At 50.4% G+C, this 21,798-nt stretch overlaps 1 protein-coding gene across 1 annotated transcript in view; it reads left to right on the forward strand.

Moving 5' to 3' along the window:
- Positions 1-21,798, forward strand: part of LOC111860791 (calsyntenin-2-like) — a 134,332-nt gene that overhangs the window by 108,814 nt on the left and 3,720 nt on the right. Inside the window, exons 8-14 of the mRNA XM_072701449.1 lie at positions 633-754; positions 12,848-13,010; positions 14,491-14,657; positions 18,104-18,252; positions 20,838-21,049; positions 21,226-21,396; positions 21,480-21,625. Of these exons, the coding sequence (XP_072557550.1) occupies positions 633-754; positions 12,848-13,010; positions 14,491-14,657; positions 18,104-18,252; positions 20,838-21,049; positions 21,226-21,396; positions 21,480-21,625 (1,130 nt within the window). The remainder of the gene's footprint in view (positions 1-632; positions 755-12,847; positions 13,011-14,490; positions 14,658-18,103; positions 18,253-20,837; positions 21,050-21,225; positions 21,397-21,479; positions 21,626-21,798) is intronic.

Consider the following 21,798-nt stretch of genomic DNA (forward strand, 5'->3'; position numbering starts at 1 on the left):
TGAGGTGGCGGGAACTGTGGGGCATCAGGGCGATGGGCCGGGCGGATGACGGATGGTGGGGTGGTGGGTGAGGAGGATAATGGGACAATGGATTTTTGGGGTGGGGGGGCTGGGGAAGATGGGGAGGTGGGAATGATGAGACCATAGGGCAGCAGGGCTGTGAGGCGATAGGCCAGGAGGACACTGAGGGGGCGAAGCCACAGGTTGACGGCCCAGGGGCCCACATGGGAAGAAGGACCAGGGCCAAGGACAGGCCAAAACTTCTTTATGGGAGAACCACTCTAGGACCTTGAGTCTAACTCTTCAGGCACCAGTATGTGTCTGACTCCAGCCCCAGCATGAGGGTTAGGGTTACACTTCAAGCATCCTTGAACAGTCCATTGTCACAATACAAATGCTGCAGGCTCCTTGACGGTACATGGAGCTCTGTAGAGAGAGCATGAGTGTAGAGATGCATCTATTCCTCCACATCTTGAGAAAAACCACCCTGTCCACGATACTCTCCCTGTGGCACTACAATTATGGGCACATAACATCATTTGGGTTTGCAGTTATGCTACTCCTGACACCACTAGGGGGCGTTTTGACTAGATGCCAACTTTTAAGTGTTTCTCCCCCCGTCTGACATACAGAAATGAACAGACACCACTACGCCCTTTATGTCCACAACTGCCGATTGGTCTTCCTGCTGCGGAGGGACTTTACCGAGGCAGGCACCTTCCGACCCGCCGAGTTCCACTGGAAACTGGAGCAGGTGAGCATGCACCTTGTCTCGGGGGGCGGTGGGGGGGGGGCACCATTCCCAAGGTGAGCATCTGGGATGGGCGTCATACTCTGATGAATTGCATTTTTTAATGTATGTTAAAGAGGCACCAGAAGGTGGAACCACAGCCTCACACCTATCGGGCTGGGAGTTTGACTTCCTGGCCTTGAGCATATTAAATATTTTAATTATTTTAAAGATTTTATCAATCTCAGGGAACTAAAAGTATATGTTTAAACAGTGTGCCCTGTGAACTCTAAGGCCTGTGATCCATAAAGCCTATGACCTGTACGCCTGTGACCTGTAAAGCCTATGACCTGTACACCTGTGACCTGTAAAGCCTATGACCTGTACGCCTGTGACCTGTAAAGCCTATGACCTGTACGCCTGTGACCTGTAAAGCCTATGACCTGTACGCCTGTGACCTGTAAAGCCTATGACCTGTACGCCTGTGACCTGTAAAGCCTATGACCTGTACGCCTGTGACCTGTAAAGCCTATGACCTGTACAGCTCATGACCTGTAAAGCCTATGACCTGTACAGCTGGTAACCTGTATGACCCATGACCTGTACAGCTGTCACCAGTATGACCACAGACATATTTGGCCCATGACCTGTATGGCCCATGATCTGTGAGGCTGTAAACTGTATGACCCGTTACCTGTATGGTCCATGACTTGTTCAGCCTGTAACCTGTTTGGCCATGACCTATGTGACCTGTATGACCCATGGTATGCACGCTCGTAGCCTGCGTCCCCATGAACTGTATGGCCCCTGAATACCGATGACCTGTACTGATATGTACTGCCTGTGACCTGTACATCCTGTGACTTGTTTGACCCCTAAACTGTACGGCCCGTGACCTGTATGATCTATGAACTGTATGGCCCATGACCTGTACGGCTTTGACTTGTTTGGCCCATGATCTGTATGGCCTTGACCTGTACTACCTGTGACCTGTACGGCCTGTGTCCTGTATGGCCTATGACCTATATGGTCACGGAACTGTATGACCTATACTGCCTATGACCTGTACAGCCCATGACCTATACGGGCCATGACCTGTACCGCCTGTGATCTTTACCACCTGTGACCTTTACTGCGTGTGACCTTTACTGCCCATGACCTGCATGGCCATGAATTGGTGCCTCCCTTTAAATCCATACCCATCCGGAGAAATGCAGGGATCTTTGAGAGATGACACCCTAGTGTGTGTGTGTGTGTGTGTGGGGGGGGGGGGTTACTGTGTCAGCCTGTGGCAGCTGGGAGGGTGGTGCATGAGGACCCATCATCGTCTAAGGGCTCAGGGGTCAGACCAGCTGTCAAATCCCCCAATAGGCGGAGAGCCACGGACAGCTGGGCACTGGTTGGGGGGGAGGTGATTAACACCAGTGTGAAAATAGGAAAGTCAGTTGACAGGAAGCAAACTGGGCTGAGTAGAGGCAAGGGGGGTTGTGCTCAATGGCAGGTTTACAATGTCTGTCACGACTGAGGGCAGTGAGGACCGCTCTCCCTGCAACTACAGGAAGGGGGTGCTAGAGAGCATGGGCTTGCGGGGAAAACAAAGCCTGTGGATGTGCCAGTTTAATTAACTTTTATATTTTGTTTGCCTCCTCCTCAATCTGTCTCTTCAAACAAAATGAAGTTTTAATACCAGCAAACCCAGCCAGCCCACCGAAAACAGCAGCCTCATTTTAATCTCTCGCTTATCGGAACTTTTTAATTACTTCCTGCTAAAGCCAATCAGGGGCAGTGGGTGTTTCTGGGTAGGCTACTTGGAAGCACTCTGCCAGCTGCCAGCGGTGCATTGTGGCTTCCCGAAAGTGGAGGGGGGTGGGGTCAGTGGCAGGGGGGTGTCGGGGGTGTCCGTCCGGCACGAGCGAGCAGTGCAGCAGCTTCAGAGCATAGGGGTCTGGGGAATAGCAAGCTACACAGAGAACCTTCCAGATGTTCGCCTGGGCGTGGGATGCTGCATCCTCGTTAGCCTGCTCCGGTACACTTCACAGAAATGATCTGCTTCACAGTGTTTTGGTCAACACGGGTCACGCGGCAGGATGCTATCGCCTGTTAAAAAGCATGTCCCCACGCCGGGCTGGCATTTCTCATTCACTGCTGCTTTTGCACGTTTCCCGAGATGCCCAGATTAAGCGCCTTAAGCCCCTGTCCGACATGCACCGCCACCCTGAACTCAAGTCCTGCGACTGTGCAGGTTCAAGAGTGGCCAAAATACTGCCTGTCCAAAAATCAGCGTCAGAGCTGTGTTATTCCACTGCTGACAGACTGCATTTTATGGCAATTGAATGGCAGGTGAAGTCTTTATTCTTTTGGGTCGTCTGTCTGTCTGGGGCAGGTGGGTAACGGCTGATTAACACCCTCGAGTAAACAAGTTTGCAGTGTGAAAGCGAACGCGTGAAGACAGGGAAACGAATCGCAGAGATATAACACAGGGCGTGAATTTAACAGTGCGGCTAACAGGCCCTATGCCCAGACAGACATTAAAGTCAGGAAGAGTCCGGAATTCAATCGCTTCCCGGCGTGCCACTTCTCAGACCAGACATATTTTTCCTCCTCTCTCCTCTGCATCTTACATCTCACCATTGTTTTGAAGGGGGGTAGGGAGGGGGGAACAAATTTATGTGCTGTGCTGCGGTTTGTTTGTTTATCTTTCGTTACCCATCAAGTCTGCTTCGCCGTGCTCCCTGCACTGTCTCCTATGATTTGTTTTCTTGTCCTGCTTTAGGTAGCTGCCGTGTTTTGTTTGTGGTCAATAAAGCACCTAGCAAGCCTCTTTGTTGGCGGGGAGAGCTCTCCGTGCCTCACGCTGCTCCCTCTGCCTGCCTGATTGCCGACAGCCCTCCCTGACCCTGCCTGCACTCAAATGGAGCGTAATCGGCAGACAATGGCAAAAAAGGGCCTTAATAAAAGCAGCTGGGGGTCTGACACATGTTGGGGGCGCTGCTCGACTCCCGGCTCCATGTATGAGGCCACTATACATCCTGAATGTGAGCCACCTCTCTCCCCCCCTCCCCCCAAAATTAGCGGGACATTTCATTTCAGGGAATTTGGACCAGAATCCCATGGGAAGTGTACAATGGATCTCTAGATCCTGCCACTGGGCCATGGACAATGTTTACATGAAAAAGACTATTTGATCTGTTTGAATATTGTCTCCTTTGTAGAGCAGCGAATGTGTGTGTGTCATGGGGGAAGCTTCTCATACCCTGTTATAGATCCTGCTATACTTACAGTTCTGAGGCTGGTTACTGGCATGTTCTGCCACCTACAGACCTTTCCATACTTTGGCACCCAGCAGCAGAAGAGCTCCCCCTACTGGCAGCCACTGGTCTGTGAGAAGTCATGTGACCATCCTTTTCATCAGCTGTGTCTGAATGCAGGTGCTGCATCCTTCTGGGGCTGCACTCGAAGAACGAATGCGTGACAGCGGTGCAGCAAGGCCGTCCCATTTCGAAGGCTCCTTCAAATGCAGCCTAGACAACTCTTACCGAGATCCCAAAATTCATTGCGTGAACATTCAAAGGATGCAGCCTATAAAGGCTACACAGACTGCGTCCTTTAAGGGATGCAGCCCCCAGATATGGACACAGCCATGGTCTTGAACTCAGAGCTTTACCCGGAGCCCTTGCTGCTCTGAAGACCTACGAATCCAAAAGTGAATCCTAGAATGGCCTTTGTCATTACTTATTGAAACAACCTGTCATGGCTTTGAGGTGATGCTCACTAGGGAGAACATGACCGGCGTATTCACAGGTAAGCTTGGCTTTCGGTTCCCCTGAAGAATTTTGGGGATCCTGCAATGACAGCGACACACTGAAATGTCAGTTATCCTGTCTCTGTACGGGGCTGATCCGCCAGACCCCACTCGGATCGCCAGCATGAGACCTCTTATGGGCCAGCAGGAGACGCGGGCCCGGCCTTGGAGCTCGGCCTGCCCGAGCTGGCAGGAGAACTCGCGGCACCTTTAGGACGCTGCTATTCTAAAGCTGCTTTTTCTTCACGCTGAGTAGCTCCGTCAGCATGAAGCTGGGCTGTCAGATGGATTACTTTGAGAACGAAGCTTTTTTTACTCTAAGGAATCTGCTGTTATCTTTATCCAGGCAGAAAGGACAATATGACATGATTTAAAGGGATACCAAATTAATTATGAGGCTTTAATCTTTCGAGTGATTCTTTATTTGCCTATTGGACTCGCTGTCTCTCACTGCCGGTTGCAGCCGCGGTAAATCAGCGTGGCAGGTTCACCTGATAAACAGGCTCCAGCTCTGTGTACAACGTGTCTGACTGCGTCGCCTCCAGGGAGCAGGATGCAGATTAACGGGACCCACCTGTCACTGACAGTCTAGGGAGTAGATTAATAGATGGAGAAATGATGTGGGCAGGGCTGAAGGGGGCGTGGCCTGCACGGAGAATGCGCATGGGTGGGGCTGAAGGGGGCGTGGCCTGCATGGAGAGAAGACATGGGTGGGGCTGAAGGGGTGTGGCCTGCATGGAGAGAAGACATGGGTGGGGCTGAAGGGGCGTGGCCTGCATGGAGAATGCGCATGGGTGGGACTGAGGGGGTGTGGCCTGCATGGAGAGAATACATGGGTGGGGCTGAGGGGGTGTGGCCTGCATGGAGAGAAGACATGGGTGGGGCTGAGGGGGTGTGGCCTGCATGGAGAGAAGACATGGGTGGGGCTGAGGGGGTGTGGCCTGCATGGAGAGAAGACATGGTGACAAGACCCCGTCCCATCAACAGTGACTGGGGAAAAGTCGGTGTTATGCTTGGCCGTTAATGATGGTGGCCTGGGTGACAAAGGGCTTCTGCAGGATCGGTGTCCTTCACAGCTACACTGGCACTGCCACAGCTACAGGACTGCATCTCAATGCTGGTGAATTTATGGGAGGTTTTCATTGGCCAAATTCAAAGGCTATCTTTTTTAGATTTAGGTAACCAAATGGGCCACAGTCCTTCAGTAGATATCACGTGACGGATGGATAAGCTAACCTAACCAGTGACTAACTTTTAAAGGAATCAAGATGACATTTTGACTTTTAATGCTGCTCTGTCATGTTAAGAGACCACAGCACAATTTTTTGTTTCCCTCATTTCTCAATTTATGGGTAAACGTCTGAATAATTTACATATTTTTTTTTTCAAACTGTAGCCTAGTTCTTCCCTGTTTCTCATTAATGAAGGGCTTCTTCCTTGCTTTATGGGACTTCAGTCCTGCTTCTAGGAGCCTGATATGATCTGTCCTAGCAGTGCACTTCACACCTGCACTTAATGTTTCCCATTCCTTTTCAAGGTCACTTGATATCATCCTCTGATTCATGAGATACTGTCAGATAAGTTAACAATCATCTCTGCCATTAGAAAGTTGCTTCCGCCCTCTACCTGACTGGTTTCTGGTCAATTTTTCCGAGGCTCTACTTAACCAGATGAGTTTGGAGTCAATGGTTTGGAATTTAGTTTGGTAGTTGGTAATAATATTTTTACAAGTGAATAAGTGGATATTATTTTAGCCAAACGGTATTGATGCCAATCAAATAACTGAGAGGGATGTGACATTGGATCCTCCAGGCCTGGAGGAGGTGCTGTGTTTTAGTTCTTTTTTTAAAGAAGTGACTGCTTGCCCAGGTAGCTACCTCACCTCGAGCCTTGGATTTTCTAAATCCTCAAGAGCTCCAGACTTCAAAGACGATCACAGACGAAAGGAGAATCCTACCTGCCAGATGATATTTTCAAAAATTCGATTTCTGCTCTGAAGTTTACTGCATGGCCACCACAGACGCTCCACTTAAAGCCACAGATTGAGCATCACCAAACACTTTGTGTGTGGTGGAGGTGGGGTTACTCCCTAGTTTAGGTTTCTCTGAAATGCAGGATCCTTGAGATTTTCCTCCACTCAAGCTGTTTTGTCCTAGTAATGTTGTTTGGAGTAGATAATGCATCTTAAAAAAAAAAAGCCTGTCTGCTCCATTTGCGATTCATCGATCAGTGTTACTCTTCTTGCAGAACAATTGATAATTGACATGTAGCCAAGCAGCTAATTCTATAACATGTTTTAAATGACTTTTTAATCGAACGTGTTAACTGGCATCCTGAATAGAGGAGTCTGATATCGATTTGCATCCCAACATATTTGCATATTTGGAGTATAACTGATGCAAAAATCAATATTAGCTGTGAGGAAGAGAGAGAGAAAGCAAGAGCACTAGGAGGAGGGGTTAATTGGTGTGTCTCGGTGCCTGGAAGAGGGCATTTACCTGTAGACCTGCAATGCACCTGCATCATGGGTTCTGCTGCTATGGTTACAGACCATACAGCCATCACTGCATTCCACGGGCCAGCATCACATCACTTATCTTGCTATTTATCATTGACCATACAGGCATTACGTCATCACTAATCCCATTACTGGTCATGGAGCATGTAGTCATTACATCATTACCCAACCAGTTACCATGACAGAGACTGAAATGTGTTTGCTCTCATTCTCCACATCAGTCACTCGCTATTTATCATGTTCATCTTCCCATATCCATCCATTAGAGAGGCTTCCAAATCCTTAATGCTCCAGCTCTTCTTCCAAGACTGTTCTAGAAAACAAAGAGTAGTTGAACTTGAATCAAACCAAAGGTCATGTGACTTCACGCAAAAAAAGTGGCTGCCAGCAGGGGGAGCCCTTCAGTGGATGGGTGCCAAAGTATGCAAAATTCTCTGGGTGACAGAACAGATGCAATAACCAGCCTCAGATATGTAAGTTCATGTCTGAGCAGGATCCATAACAGGGTTTGGGAAGCTTCTCCCATAACACACACAGATTTGCTGCTCTACAAAGGAGACAGTATTCGAATAGATCAAAGGCTTCACTCTGCTGAATAACCCACTTGGTCTCAGTTCTACTGCTATTGACTTATTCAGCGCAGTAATTACAATAAAGACACAGACACTCGTATTATACCAGTCAGAAAAAAAATTTGAACCATCCAAATCTGCACAATTGTAATTCAAATTGTTATAAATTGTTCAGCTGTCATATACAGTTAAGAAGCTATTTCGCAATATTGAAGCACCAAAATCCAATCTGTACAGCCATTCATTAGATTAAGACAAATGTTCACAATGTGCAAAAGTCTTCGTTAAAGAGTTCTGGGCAGTTCTATGGAAATGATTGGAGGCGGGAGACAGTGGTGCGCTTCCCAGTAAAGATCTGACTACAGTGCAACTGCGAGATAATCCTGAAAAGCAGCTGCCCTCTGGATTCGTGTCTGGTAGCATCATGGTATGGAAATGAGACGCGACTCCTGACGTGTCATGGTACTCCCTCTGGATTATCATGCCACCTGGACCAGGTCCACCATCTAAACTCCCCATCCTAACCATAAGGAGCCTGCTAAACATCTGGGGTGGATCTCAATACCAAGAACGCAAAGACCGTACTTGTGATCTTTGCAAGACCGGTCTTGCTAACTTGCCTCCCAAGAACGTACGTGGGACGCAGTGAATCATGTGATTGGTTTTGTTTGGTGAGGATGCAACTTATGCATCCTTGATATTTGGGGCGGAGCAAGAATGAAATCTGGGGATTTTTACCGTCCTCTGTACTTCTGTTCTTGAGTATTTTACCTGGTCTTTGGCAATGGAAGATGAGGTAAAGCCAATACAGGAGAACACAAGGACAGTCAGGTACGCATATTGAGGCTCATCCCTGAAGTCCTGGGCCTCGGGTCAGATGACCGTGAAGTGGGTACTAGGCACGCTGTTCAGAGACCTGGAAGTTTCCCATCCTAGGGACTAATTACAATGAAGTAATTTCCATCAAACCCCAGAGATTAATCTGTATCAGCACCATTGGGAAAAACAGTGAGAGGCTGGAGGCATTATGGAAAATAAGGGGAGCTGGTGTGTTGTTGGAGCTGGTCTCCACCTGCAGGGTGCGCCCCTCTTACAGCGAAATGAGGATTTGACTGTAGTGTATCCTCCCTCCACTGGGAGACACTGGCCAGCTGGTCCCGGGGGGGCTTGGGATTCAGTTATCAGCTGTGAGAGGCTTCAGTTCAGTCTGCTGTAGGTGAATAATGGTTCTCTATCAATAATGTAGTGCAGTTACTGTGGGTTATAGAGGAGGGCCTGGTGCACAGAACTGACTCTCTGTGACTCACTCTGGGGGGGGGGGGCTGAATATCGATTCCTCAAAGAGCAGGCATGGAGGGCCGGTGGGCTTGTTTTTCTTACACACCCAACATGAGATAGTGCTCCAATCCACACAGCATCTGCTCCCACCCCCTTGAAGGACGCGCACGAGCCCTAAATGAGATTAATACCCCGGGGTTTCAAATGGCCTGCTCTCGATAATTGAAAATATTTATCCAAGCCCTGCTAAGGGGGGCATCCACATTGCTTCCTCTGTTACTCCTCTCCCCCCACTGGTACCAGGTGAGGAGTATCTTATAGGACAACACTCTGGCTCATTACGTGCCTGGCTTTGCTGGTTACGGGGGTGACGATCAAGTGAATCATCGGTCTCAAACAGTAGCGACACTTGATGAGTAGTAGCATGATTATGCTGATCACTCCTTCTGTAACTAATCAGCCTCACTGCTGCCAGCCTCTGCTGGAGTATTTAGGCCATTTCTTACTTCGTTATGTTTATGTCCCTGGGAACTCACCATAAGGGGGCGCCAGTGGGGTGCTGTGAACTTTTGTGAAATCGATCATGTAATTAATCATCGTGCCAGTCTGTAATTTACAATAACCTTCCAGAACTTTCCACTGAACCACCAGAGCTACCTGCATATGCAGCTAAAGCAAGCCCCTAACCCTGAGTTACACACCCCCTAACGCTAACCCTAACCCTACACACTCTGATCCCTAACCCTATCCTACATTATACACTCTGATCCCTAACCCTATCCTACATTATACACTCTGATCCCTAACCCTTCACCTTATCCCAGAGGCCCATGAGTCTTTAAACCCCCAGAAGCTCATGGCTACCACACACACAACACAGACCGTGACTGAAGCGTCCTCACATTTCAGGGCAAACGGTGCACTAAACGTGTGCATTTTCTCGGGGTTTCTCACCTGACAGATAGACATGGCTGGATACTTTTCCAGAAAATTCCACTCGAGGGCCCCTGTGGACTTGAATCTGCTGCCTCGACTTAGAAGCCCAATTCCTGCACTACTAGACCACCTGTAAGAATAATAATCGACCATAACGTCACACTCTAATAAGGAGGGATATATGTGTTCGCCTTGAGCACACAAAGGACAGTTTATGTTGGTATTTTTAATGCTGTGTGCCTGACCCCCCCTCACAGAACCCTCACCTTTTATTTTCAACAAGCCAATGAACCATCTTCCATCCCACAGAGCACTCAGATACTGCCTGATCCATTCATCCCCTCTTCTCCGTCCTTACCTTGAAGTCACCTTGTTCCTGGGGCTCATCAATCAGAATAAATCAGTCCACTACACTATCACACTCTCTCCCTCCTTCTCTCTCTCTCTCTCTCTCTCTCTCTCATCCTCCCACTCTACCACCCTATTTCATGACATGTCTTATTAATAGCCGCGTCTTTTTTGCTATTCCTAGGCCACCCTGGTCTCGGCGGTATGGATAAAGCGGGTGAATGTGCGGGTGTCTCCATGGTTGCGGGTGCCAGTCCAAGCAGAGAACGTGGTGGCCAGTTTTGCTGTGCGGAGGAGCCCAGGAGGAGATTACACGCCTGTGATGTCACTGTGCAGTGCCCCCTTTGTATATATATATATATATACACTGAGCATTCCGATTTGATATTGCGAGGGAGAGCATCCTGTCTTCCTCGCTGTCTTGGCCTGTGTTTGGTGCTGAGGGCAGCTGTGACCCGTCCAGCCACCTCCCTCCTCTACTAGCCTCATACATTTCAGTAGCCAGTCACAGCTTGGTGTTGACCTTGTGGCGTTACACCCTGACCAATCAGCTCTGTGCCCATTTCCAAAACCGTGACAAGCAGGAGAATCACCAGAGCAAGAGGCAGCATTCCCAGTTTTGTTTTGTCCTTCTCTCCTCTCCCATCCACTAAGGAATTTGGAATAATTCTTTTCAGTCCCGAGACAAGATCAGCCGCTAACAGAATTAGCTGCATTACAAAGGACTTTCACTGAAATGGCTTTTTTGTCATTTATGCTTTCATGTAAAATTATCAGGCAGTCCGGTGTAATTAGCTGAGCCCCTTATGTCGCGTAATTGAATTGTGTGCACATTTTGTTTGATGTCCACAATGGGACTCAACTGAGGTTAGAGAGAGAGAGCCGCAGAGACCAGGTTCTCGGCCAAGCAAAGCCAATCGCAAAGCCGAAGAACACGCAGAACCTCATGTCTGCCTGGTTCTTGACAAACCGAGAATGAATCAGTAGCTGGAACTTGCTCAGGATTCTCTGAGGTTGCCTCAGAATGGGGAGAGACGTACACATCACACTGGGATTATAGGAGACTGAAGCGACTGTGTGGATTTTGGTGGGTGGCAAGTGTTCTAGGTATGGGAGACAACCACCCCTCCCCCACCCCCACAGTGCCTCTTCTTGATTTGGACCCAGGAATGCACTAGTCTCCTTCCCCAATGCCTTGGGCAGGGGGCTTCGTGGGCACATATGCTAACACACAGGTGCCCCACCCTCCTGGAGATCTCATTTTGATATGGCTTGTGACAGAATGTCACTTAGCTGCAAGCTTCCAAAGTCAAAGGATCAATGTGACGGTTTCTGCTGTGTAAATTGCCTTCATTCCCTCTGCAAACCATGCTAAGGTCCCAAGGCAGTCTGCGGAGAGAACCTGGATCCCCACACGGGATTACCGCCATTGTCACCGCGGTGACGGTCACCAAAATATGGCCTCTGGGTGAGGTGCTTGTTATAGGAGCCACTGTGTGGTGGCCAGAGGGCAGAGACTCATGTGAGCAGCAGGTGGCGCCAGAAGCCGGTTAGTCATTGTGAGCAGCGCCTGCGTGTCACCTTGCATTAGCCTTAGAGCCCCGAACTCTAACCCAGCCTGCTGTGCGGCACCATATAACTGCTTCAGGGGAGACCAGTGGGAGTTTATTTTTTGGGGTGGGGGGCTGTACTTGGGCCTTATAGGTGACAGGGCAGCAGCTGATGGGGGATGTCACTGCAGATTAGCGCTGGTCTGAAAGAGCCGACTGTGGTCAACTGCGCAGTACATCAACACACATCATGTGACCTGTCAAATCAGGCTCCGCGACGTGCGTGTGGACGCCTTAAGGTTTGGCACAGGTTAACTCCTCTGTTTGGGTGATAGATGTAAGGTAAGGCGGGGTGTCACTAAGAGGCTTGCAGGGACAGGGCAGATGAGCCCCCCCCCCCCCCCAGCCCCTGCTGCGGACAGATGAAAGGTGGATGAATCATCCTGTATTAGCAGGCAGAGCTGTCACTTCACCCCCCAAGGGACAGGAGAGAAGTCCTGGGAGGGGAAGGGGAGTTTCCTGTCTGTGGGTTTCATTATTCGCCATCCCCAGGCTGCTTTTTCTAAATCCCTGGCAACAATGTGAATGTGCGACTAAACAAGAGTGGCTACAACAGAGTATGTGTCCCTCCACATCTCTGTGTGCATGATGGTGTACGCTCCCATATGGCCACTTTGTACACTGGGCGGGGCACTCACCTGTCTGCTACAGGACCAGGAGCTGGAACAGGAGTGAGAGCGGGAGCGGAAGCAGGAGACGGAGCGCTAGCTGTAATAGGAACAGGAGTGAGAACCGGAATGGGAGCAGGAGATGGAGCGGGAGCTGGAATAGGAACAGGAGTGAGAGCAGGAGTGAGAGCGGGAGCGGAAGCAGGAGACGGAGCGCTAGCTGTAATAGGAACAGGAGTGAGAACCGGAATGGGAGCAGGAGATGGAGCGGGAGCTGGAATAGGAACATGAGTGAGAACCGGAATGGGAGCAGGAGCAGCCATCAGCCGTCTCTATCCCTTCCTCTCTGCAGAGAGCATCCTTGCAGGAGATCAAAGACACTCATTTGTGACTCCAGCCAAGAGACAGATCCACTTTCAACCCACCGCATGTCTTTTCGCCGCAGATCTGTGACAAAGAGTGGCACTACTATGTGATCAATGTGGAGTTCCCCGCGGTGATGCTCTACGTGGACGGCGTGACGTACGAGCCCTACCTGGTGACTGATGACTGGCCGATCCACCCATCGCAGATCGACGTACAGCTGACGGTGGGGGCCTGCTGGCAAGGTGAGGCGTGTGCATGCATGAGCATGCGTGTGCAGTCATGTGTGATCTAGAACTCTTTTCATTAATTTAGCAAAACCAAGGCAGGTGTGTTCTCTACCGACGAGAGGATGGCCCACTTTCATGATATAAAGGGTGTTCCACTGTGGGTGGATATCCCTCATCCGCAGTCTTCCCGCTTTCTTTAAAATGATGACAAGCAGGGTCTCCGGACTTTTGATTTTGAGTCGCTGGGCACCCCCTGCCAACTATCACAGCCAAACTCTGGGATGATTTGTTGTCTGCCTTTATCTTTTATGAACGGTAATTAGCGTTAATTTGCGTGCTCTCTTATGATGATGAGCTACGGCCATTAGCGTGAAACAGGAGGCGTGCAAGTAAATGGAGCGTGAGAGAGACGGCCTGAGCGGAACACCTCGCCATCTGGCTGGGCTGCAATGTAGGGGCTCAGTGGTACCGGAACCAGTGGCCCACTCCAGGTCATAGTCCCAGGTCTCCTGGGCGATGGGTGTGTTGCAGATCTGATGGCCTTTAATTGAGATTAATAGTAGCCTCCCCCAGAATTGCAACATTGAAGATTTGGATCGAATATAGTCAAATTATCTTGAGGAATCCATCAAAACAAGCTGATTTGTTCATGTTTTAAACAGTAAACTGGGCTGATGGGTGGGGGACATGGGGGCTAATTCCCCCCCCCCCCCCCACACACACACACACACACACATACACACACACACACACACACAGATCCTCAATCCATTTTATTTATGGTCTAGAATAAGATTGAATTTCCCTTGTTTTAGAGGCCCTGACAGTGCAGCTGTCTTCCTGTTTAATTAACCACATCCGTCAGAGGACGGGTGGACGTGGCTGGGTTCCCAGAACGTTACCCTGGGAACGTTAACAGGAGCCTTTAACGGACTGGAAGCTGCCAGTCCATCAGCTGCGGGTCAGAGAGGCAAACAAACACGGTCCATTTGTGTTTCGGGGTCCAGAGAAAGCCTCTTTTGGTGCCAGACATGAGTGATAGGCCACGTGAGAGCTATGAAGCCCTGGACACGCCTCCTCCCCTCCCCCCCCAGATATGCATGTGCCATGAAGCCCCCCCCCCCCCAGAAATGTATGTGCTGTGAAGCCCCAGACCCCCAGATATGCATGTGCCATGATGCCCCACTCTCCTGAATTATGTATGTGCTAGGAAGTCCTGCCTAAAAGATATGCATGTGTTGTGAAGCCCCGCCCCCCAGATATGCATGTGTTGTGAAGCCCCGCCCCCCAGATATGCATGTGTTGTGAAGCCCCGCCCCCCAGATATGCATGTGTTGTGAAGCCACGCCCCCCCCAAGAAATGTATATGTTGTGAAGCCCCCCCCCCCGAAATGTATATGTTGTGAAGCCCCGCCCCCTCGGAAATGCATATGTTGTGAAGCCCCGCCCCCCTCGGAGCCTCCTCACTGACCATGTCGCCCATGTTGCTTGGCAGGTGGCGAGGTGACAAAGCCACGCTTCACTCAGTACTTCAGAGGCAGCCTGTCAGGACTGACAATCCGGCCCGGGAGGATCGAGAGCCAGAAGGTTATTTCCTGTCTCCAAGCATGCAAGGAGGGGCTGGACATCAACTCCCTGGAGAGCCTGGGCAAAGGCATCAAGGTAGCGTGTCCGACGGCGTGGACAGCAGGGGGCTGCCATCCCTCTCCAGCACTATCACTGGCCCCGTGACCAGGGGGACATTATTCATATTTTATAGCGCTTTCTTTAGCATTCTACATTACACAAAACCTTTATTTGGACGCCCAATGACACAGCTGGTAAACTGAAAAAGTCTGGGGACAAGTTACGTGACAGTCACCTTGGGTACAACAGCTAATCCCCGGTCACCAAATTTGGGAGGAATCTGTGAACAGAGCAGGTTTGAACCAAACGTCTCCGCGCATACAATAATTAAACTGAAACCAAAAACCAATAACCAATAAACAAGAACATGGAAAAAAACACTCAACTTCAAGATACTGTGGTAAAAACACACACACACACACACACACAAAAAAAAACACACACACACAGGCTTTAAATATAACATATGGGTAACAGGGTCAGAATGCCACAGTAATATCACAGTAAAACAGTGCAATATTAGGAGCATAATCCCACACCTGGTAATTCTGCCGTGACTCATGTTCCAGGGTGACTCAGAAGGCAGAACTGAGAAAGCTTCTTACAGGTTTATTCAGAGAAAGCAGAGCATTCCACACCATTAGCCAGCACCCAGTGTCCCAGGAGCCACTGCCAGCTGAGAGGGCAGGAAGGCAGGAGACGGCCAGAGAGGGCAGGAAGGCAGGAGACTGCCAGAGAGGGCAGGAAGGCAGGAGACGGCCAGAGAGGGCAGGAAGGCAGGAGACGGCCAGAGAGGGCAGGAAGGCAGGAGACTGCCAGAGAGGGCAGGAAGGCAGGAGACTGCCAGAGAGGGCAGGAAGGCAGGAGACTGCCAGAGAGGGCAAGAAGGCAGGGGACGGCCAGAGAGGGCAGGAAGGCAGGAGACGGCCAGAGAGGGCAGGAAGGCAGGATGCGGTCAGAGAGGGCAGGAAGGCAGGAGACGGCCAGAGAGGGCTGTCTGCCTTGGATGGCTGCTGTTTGATGGCATCCTTCCCATTTGCTACCTTGGACACTGCCAATGTGCCAATAAGGGAGCCTAATATTTAAAAATATAAGAAATGTACAGTACTATTAAGTTACAGTACTATTAAAATCATTACAAATTTTGCAGCAGACGGGTTAAGAACCAGCATTGTCAGAGACCCCCCCCCAAAGGAGGGTATTGAGACTTAAAAGTCAATTTCATACAGCAGAAGGAGGAATGCAGTTTCTACTTCCTGCAAATGCCAAGTGAGGGCAGAGCAGGGAAACGCGTATCAGGCCGTGAGATGGTTCGCGTCTAGAATCAACAAATTTGTTGCAAAATACCAAAAATCAGCTGGAACATTCATGCATGAATTTCTTATCTGCCACACTACCTGCTGGCCAACATGTGTGTGTCACATAGCATGCTCCAACATGTGTGTGTCACATAGCATGCTCCAACATGTGTGTGTCACATAGCATGCTCCAACATGTGTGTGTCACATCGCATGCTCCAACATGTGTGTGTCACATAGCATGCTCCAACATGTGTGTGTCACATAGCATGCTCCAACATGTGTGTGTCACATCGCATGCTCCAACACGTGTGTGTCACATAGCATGCTCCAACATGTGTGTGTCACATCGCATGCTCCAACATGTGTGTGTCACATAGCATGCTCCAACATGTGTGTGTCACATAGCATGCTCCAACATGTGTGTGTCACATAGCATGCTCCAACACGTGTGTGTCACATCGCATGCTCCAACACGTGTGTGTCACATAGCATGCTCCAACACGTGTGTGTCACATAGCATGCTCCAACACGTGTGTGTCACATCGCATGCTCCAACACGTGTGTGTCACATAGCATGCTCCAACACGTGTGTGTCACATAGCATGCTCCAACACGTGTGTGTCACATCGCATGCTCCAACACGTGTGTGTCACATCGCATGCTCCAACATGTGTGTGTCACATCGCATGCTCCAACATGTGTGTGTCACATAGCATGCTCCAACATGTGTGTGTCACATAGCATGCTCCAACATGTGTGTGTCACATAGCATGCTCAAACAAGTGTGTGTTGTATAGCATGTTTTAGCACATAGCATGTGCCCTGTGAGAGGCTATTCTTCCCTCCACCATGTGAAAATGTGATTCGGGAGGAAATTAAGGGTTAGCGAGTATTCTGTAGGTAAGGGAGAGAGTAATTGGTTCTGATGTGCAATTAGACAACAGACCCAGGTAGCGATTAATTGCCAAATGGGGAATTAAACAGCAGGTTGGAGATAATGATTCTTGGTGAGCTGGGGGGGAGGGGGGGTGTAGGTTGCTGAGGGTAATGAGTGCGGTGGGGGGGTCCTCTTCTTGGCAAAAACAGGTGTTTCTATGTCTTCAGGACGGTACGGTCTGTCTGAGCAGTAAAGCCGGGTGGCAGATGCCAGTACAGTGTGGTCTGTCTGTGGGATAAAGCCGTATGGTGGATGGTGGATGGTACGAGTAGTGCAGCGCGGACTGTCTGAGCAGCATGGGGGTACAGGGCGGTCTGTCTGAGCAGCATGGTGGTACAGGGCGGTCTGTCTGAGCAGCATGGTTGTACAGGGCGGTCTATCTGAGCAGCATGGTGGTACAGTGCAGTCTGTCTGAGCAGCATGGTGGTACAGTGCAGTCGGTCTGAGGAGAACGGTGGTACAGGGCGGTCTGTCTGAGGAGAACGGTGGTACAGGGCGGTCTGTCTGAGCAGGATGATGGTACAGTGCAGTCTGTCTGAGCAGGATGATGGTACAGTATACTGTAGTCTGTCTGAGCAGCTTGGTGGTACAGTGCAGTCGGTCTGAGGAGAACGATGGTACAGTGCAGTCTATCTGAGCAGGACGGTGGTACAGTGCAGTCTCTCTGAGCAGGACGGTGGTACAGTGCAGTCTCTCTGAGCAGGACGGTGGTACAGTGCAGTCTCTCTGAGCAGGACGGTGGTACAGTGTAGTCTCTCTGAGCAGGACGGTGGTACAGTGTAGTCTGTATGAGCAGGACGGTGGTACAGTGCAGTCTATCTGAGCAGGACGGTGGTACAGTGCAGTCTATCTGAGCAGGACGGTGGTACAGTGCAGTCTATCTGAGCAGGACAGTGGTACAGTGCAGTCTGTCTGAGCAGGACAATGGTACAGTGCAGTCTCTCTGAGCAGGACGGTGGTACAGTGTAGTCTCTCTGAGCAGGACAGTGGTACAGTGTAGTCTGTATGAGCAGGACAGTGGTACAGTGTAGTCTGTATGAGCAGGACAGTGGTACAGTGTAGTCTGTATGAGCAGGACAGTGGTACAGTGTAGTCTGTATGAGCAGGACAGTGGTACAGTGTAGTCTGTATGAGCAGGACAGTGGTACAGTGTAGTCTGTATGAGCAGTAGATCCACACGGTAGATGGTGGTACAGCGTGGTCAGCGTGATCCTGATGCCCCATGTCTCCTGTTCTCGGCCCAGTTCCACTTCAACCCAGCCCAGTCCATCCTGGTCATGGAGGGCGATGACCTGGAGAACATCAACACAGCGGTCAGGAAGGTGTCCTACATCAACTCACGGCAGTTCCCCACACCGGGCCTGCGGCGCCTGCGCATCTCCACAGCCGTGCAGTAAGTCCCCGTCGTTAATCCCGCGGGCGACTCCACGCCCTCGTTTAGGTTACTATGCATCCCTGTCATTCGCTAAAGGCAATCGCTCATGTCATTTTCTTTAGGGTGTGTGTAAATATGCATGCAGGGTTTATATATGCATGGGAGGGTGAGTAGGGGCATGCTCTGAGGGCACGGTCCCTTCAACCAGAGCACAGGGGGGAGAGAGGAGGAGCATAAATAATACTGATAGGAAATATCTTTCTAAAATTGACTCTGCCTGGTTGTTGGTTCTAGGTGTTTCGTTTTCACCAGCATTAGATGTTTCAGTGCCAGTAAGTGTGAGGGGGGGCTCAGCCTGCCCCTCTCCACTAGTAATAAACTAGGGGAACAGGCTCCTCCCCTCTCATATAAAGACAATCCACCCCCTACCTAGATGTGGCTCTACTCCTTTGCCATTCAGAGGTGGCCCCGCCAATGAGACTCCCCCCCGGGAGCTAAACTCACAATTGAGAGCCCATTCAGTTTTCCCAAATAAACAGCAGAAGTGGCCCCATCTGGCAGGTAGGGGGCGCCATGTGGACAACTCCGCAGAGCACCGCTGTCATTTCAAACCCGGGAGGCAGGACTTGGATGCCAGGCAGCAGCTTGACTTAAAAGAGATGGAGATGAGCCATTTCAGAGCAGTGTCCAGCCCCTGGAGCCCAAACGATGAATTTCACCATACAAAAATAAATAAAGTACTAGATTGGGCTCCTGTTTGTCCTCAAACGTTCTGCCAGTGCTCGAGTGGCATCCTAGCAGCACTTCTTCCAGGGTCGCACCACGGCAGTACTACTCCTCGCATCTAGGGGGCGCTATGGAGCAGTACCATTAGACACCCGTGATGTGAATCTGGGTTCGACCTGGCTCTTCGGGATCTGGGGTATGACACGGAATGCAGCGAGACGGATTACAATGTCAGACAGCTGTGTGTGAGACAACGTGTTAATTGTTTAACGCAGCAGAAAGATGTGGCCAAAATAATTAAAACCGCAGGTTTGCTTTTCCCAGAATTATCTGAACCTGATAATTCCGCTCAGTAATTCCACTGGCAGCTTTTTTTCTTAACACCAAAGATAATTAGTGCTCGTGTTAGTTTGTTCTTGTTAATGGAATTAACGGCACATGACTCCTACTGGCTGTCACATGAAGGAGGCGTCGGCACGGCAACGAAAAGGCACGCAAACTCAACACGCTAGCCGCCCCCAGCAGACTCCGCCCACGGACTCCTCCAGCGAGATGGTTTGTGCCACTTCAGATGCTGTCGGAGATGCCACACCACACACTAACGAAGCCGTTAATTAGCGACATTATAGATATCGTACCTACGGAAAATACCGCAATTTGTTTTTCAACTGGCCTTTAATAACCATAATTACTGAGAGCGTCGGGGAACAGGCACCGTTCAGCTGCAGCTTCCCTCTGCGGCACGCCACGATTTACCAAGCTGGACGAGATCCAGCAGCTCATCAGGAGAGACACTTCTGGTGGGGGCGGACTAACTTCTCTAGGGGCCCTAGGCTGACATGGTGGGGGGCTAAAGGGGCCACTGGAGATATTTTTGGGGCTGAAAGAGAATTGAGAGTGAATAATAAACAATGAACATATATAATATTGTAATCAAAGTGAGGGGGGGCAGCAGTAAGTGGGGGCAGGAATGCTGTTGGTAAAATGTGCTGATGCAGAGGTATTGTGTTGCAGGATCGATTGGTGAAATTTAAGAAGTTTAATCATTCCGTCTTTTAAGGTTAATCATGAATTCTTGCGTACTTTCATTTAATTGTGCTCTGTTCACAAGTTATCAAGTTATCTACCAGTCTGGTGAGGCGGTATCAGATAAGGGAGATGTGATCAGACAAGGGAGATGTGATGTTAGTCTTGTAACTTTGTGCCAGTTCGCTTGGCAGTGAACCACCTATAGAGTGCAGTGGAAGTGTCAAAGTGGAATAGTCCATTACAGCCGGGACAGGGGCGACTTTATCTATCCTGAAAACTGTTGGGTTATGACTGTGCCCCATGGGCCTCACCCCGGTGACGTTCTGTCTGTCACGAGGTTTGTAGGCTGGAGTACAGCTGTGCTAAGGGTCGCCATAAAGCTGAGACGGGGGGGGCAGGAGCCCTTTAACGTTTATTACCGCAGATGTGGATGAAAGATGAAGCAGGCACCTTTGGCAGAGTGCCGTATCAGAGTCACTGCCCCCACGCGGGCAGAGGGGGGCTGCATTACTCCACGCCGCAGTCATACGTACCGGGTCAGCGCGACTCTCTTCGCAGCTGCAGCGTCTGTGGAGGGCATCAGGTGTCTTAAATAAAAAATGTGCTACATCTTCTCGTTCCTCTGCCCTGCTGTTTAATTCATGTGGGCAGAGCAGCACTGCTGCTTCAGTAGTGATTCGCGCAGCATCGCCGCGACGCACACGTGTGTTTCCATGCTCAGGTTCACTGGTGTGACGAGTGTAACCGTGATGAGGGGCTAAATGAATGAGTTTGCAGTGGAAAAGCAGAAATGATCTCTGCACCCTGCCTGTGAGGAACGGAAAAGCTACACCGCGTCCCTCTCACAGGTGCTTCGGCGAGGACACGTGCATCTCCATCCCGGACATCGAGGCTGTGGTGATGGTCCTGCAGCCCAGTGAACCGCAGATCACCATCACCGGATCAGAGCACCTGAGCCGGCCGGCCTCGGATCTCCAGGACCCTGCTGGGCTGCTACTCTTCCGGGACCTGCACATCGTCAGCACCATCAGCCGGGGAGATGGTTCTGCCTACCGCACAGGTATGACACCGTCACCGGGGGCCATTAATTCCAGCATCGCGTTGACCTGTTTGTTAATTAGGCTGGTGAGGGCGCCCCCCAGTGGTCACTGTGCCACAGGGAAAGGCAAAAGGTGAAAAACATTTCAGGTCAGAATAGCTGCTCATCGTCTCACGGATGATGTCTCTCCCCCACAGCCCACGGACCAGGGGTCCTGGAGGAGATCATCCACAACCTGGACTACTGTGACCTCCTGGTGATCGGGGAGGAGCTGCAGACGGAGGTGGAGTCCTTGCAGCTCCCGCATGCCGCCCTGCTGGGGAAACACCTCGACGCCACAAACTCCACATCTGGTATCTCCATCTACGGTAAGCGACGCCTCACCCTGCCCCGCCACAACAACATGTGAGATCGTGACCATGTGACCGGTCCCACCCCCCCCCACCCCCAGGCGTGGACTCCATGTCCAACTATGAGCGGGTGATCAAGCAGCTGAGGTACCACAACCAGCACGCAGCAGACCTGGGGGGCCGCAGGTTCAGACTCACCTGCTCAGAGCTCAACGGCCGCTATACCAGCAACGAGTTCAATCTGGAGGTTAGCGCCACCTGTCTGTGGGAAGCATGAAAAGCAGAACACATCTTAATTAATGCTATTAAACTGTTTCTCTATGATGGTAAATTGGTTGGCACTTCTGTTCAAAGTGACAATGTACCTGAAGGTCCCTGCTATAGCAAAGCACTTAATTAAATTAATTACTTCCCTAATTG

The sequence above is a fragment of the Paramormyrops kingsleyae genome, chromosome 17, assembly GCF_048594095.1.
Source record: "Paramormyrops kingsleyae isolate MSU_618 chromosome 17, PKINGS_0.4, whole genome shotgun sequence".
NCBI classification, from domain to species: domain Eukaryota; kingdom Metazoa; phylum Chordata; class Actinopteri; order Osteoglossiformes; family Mormyridae; genus Paramormyrops; species Paramormyrops kingsleyae.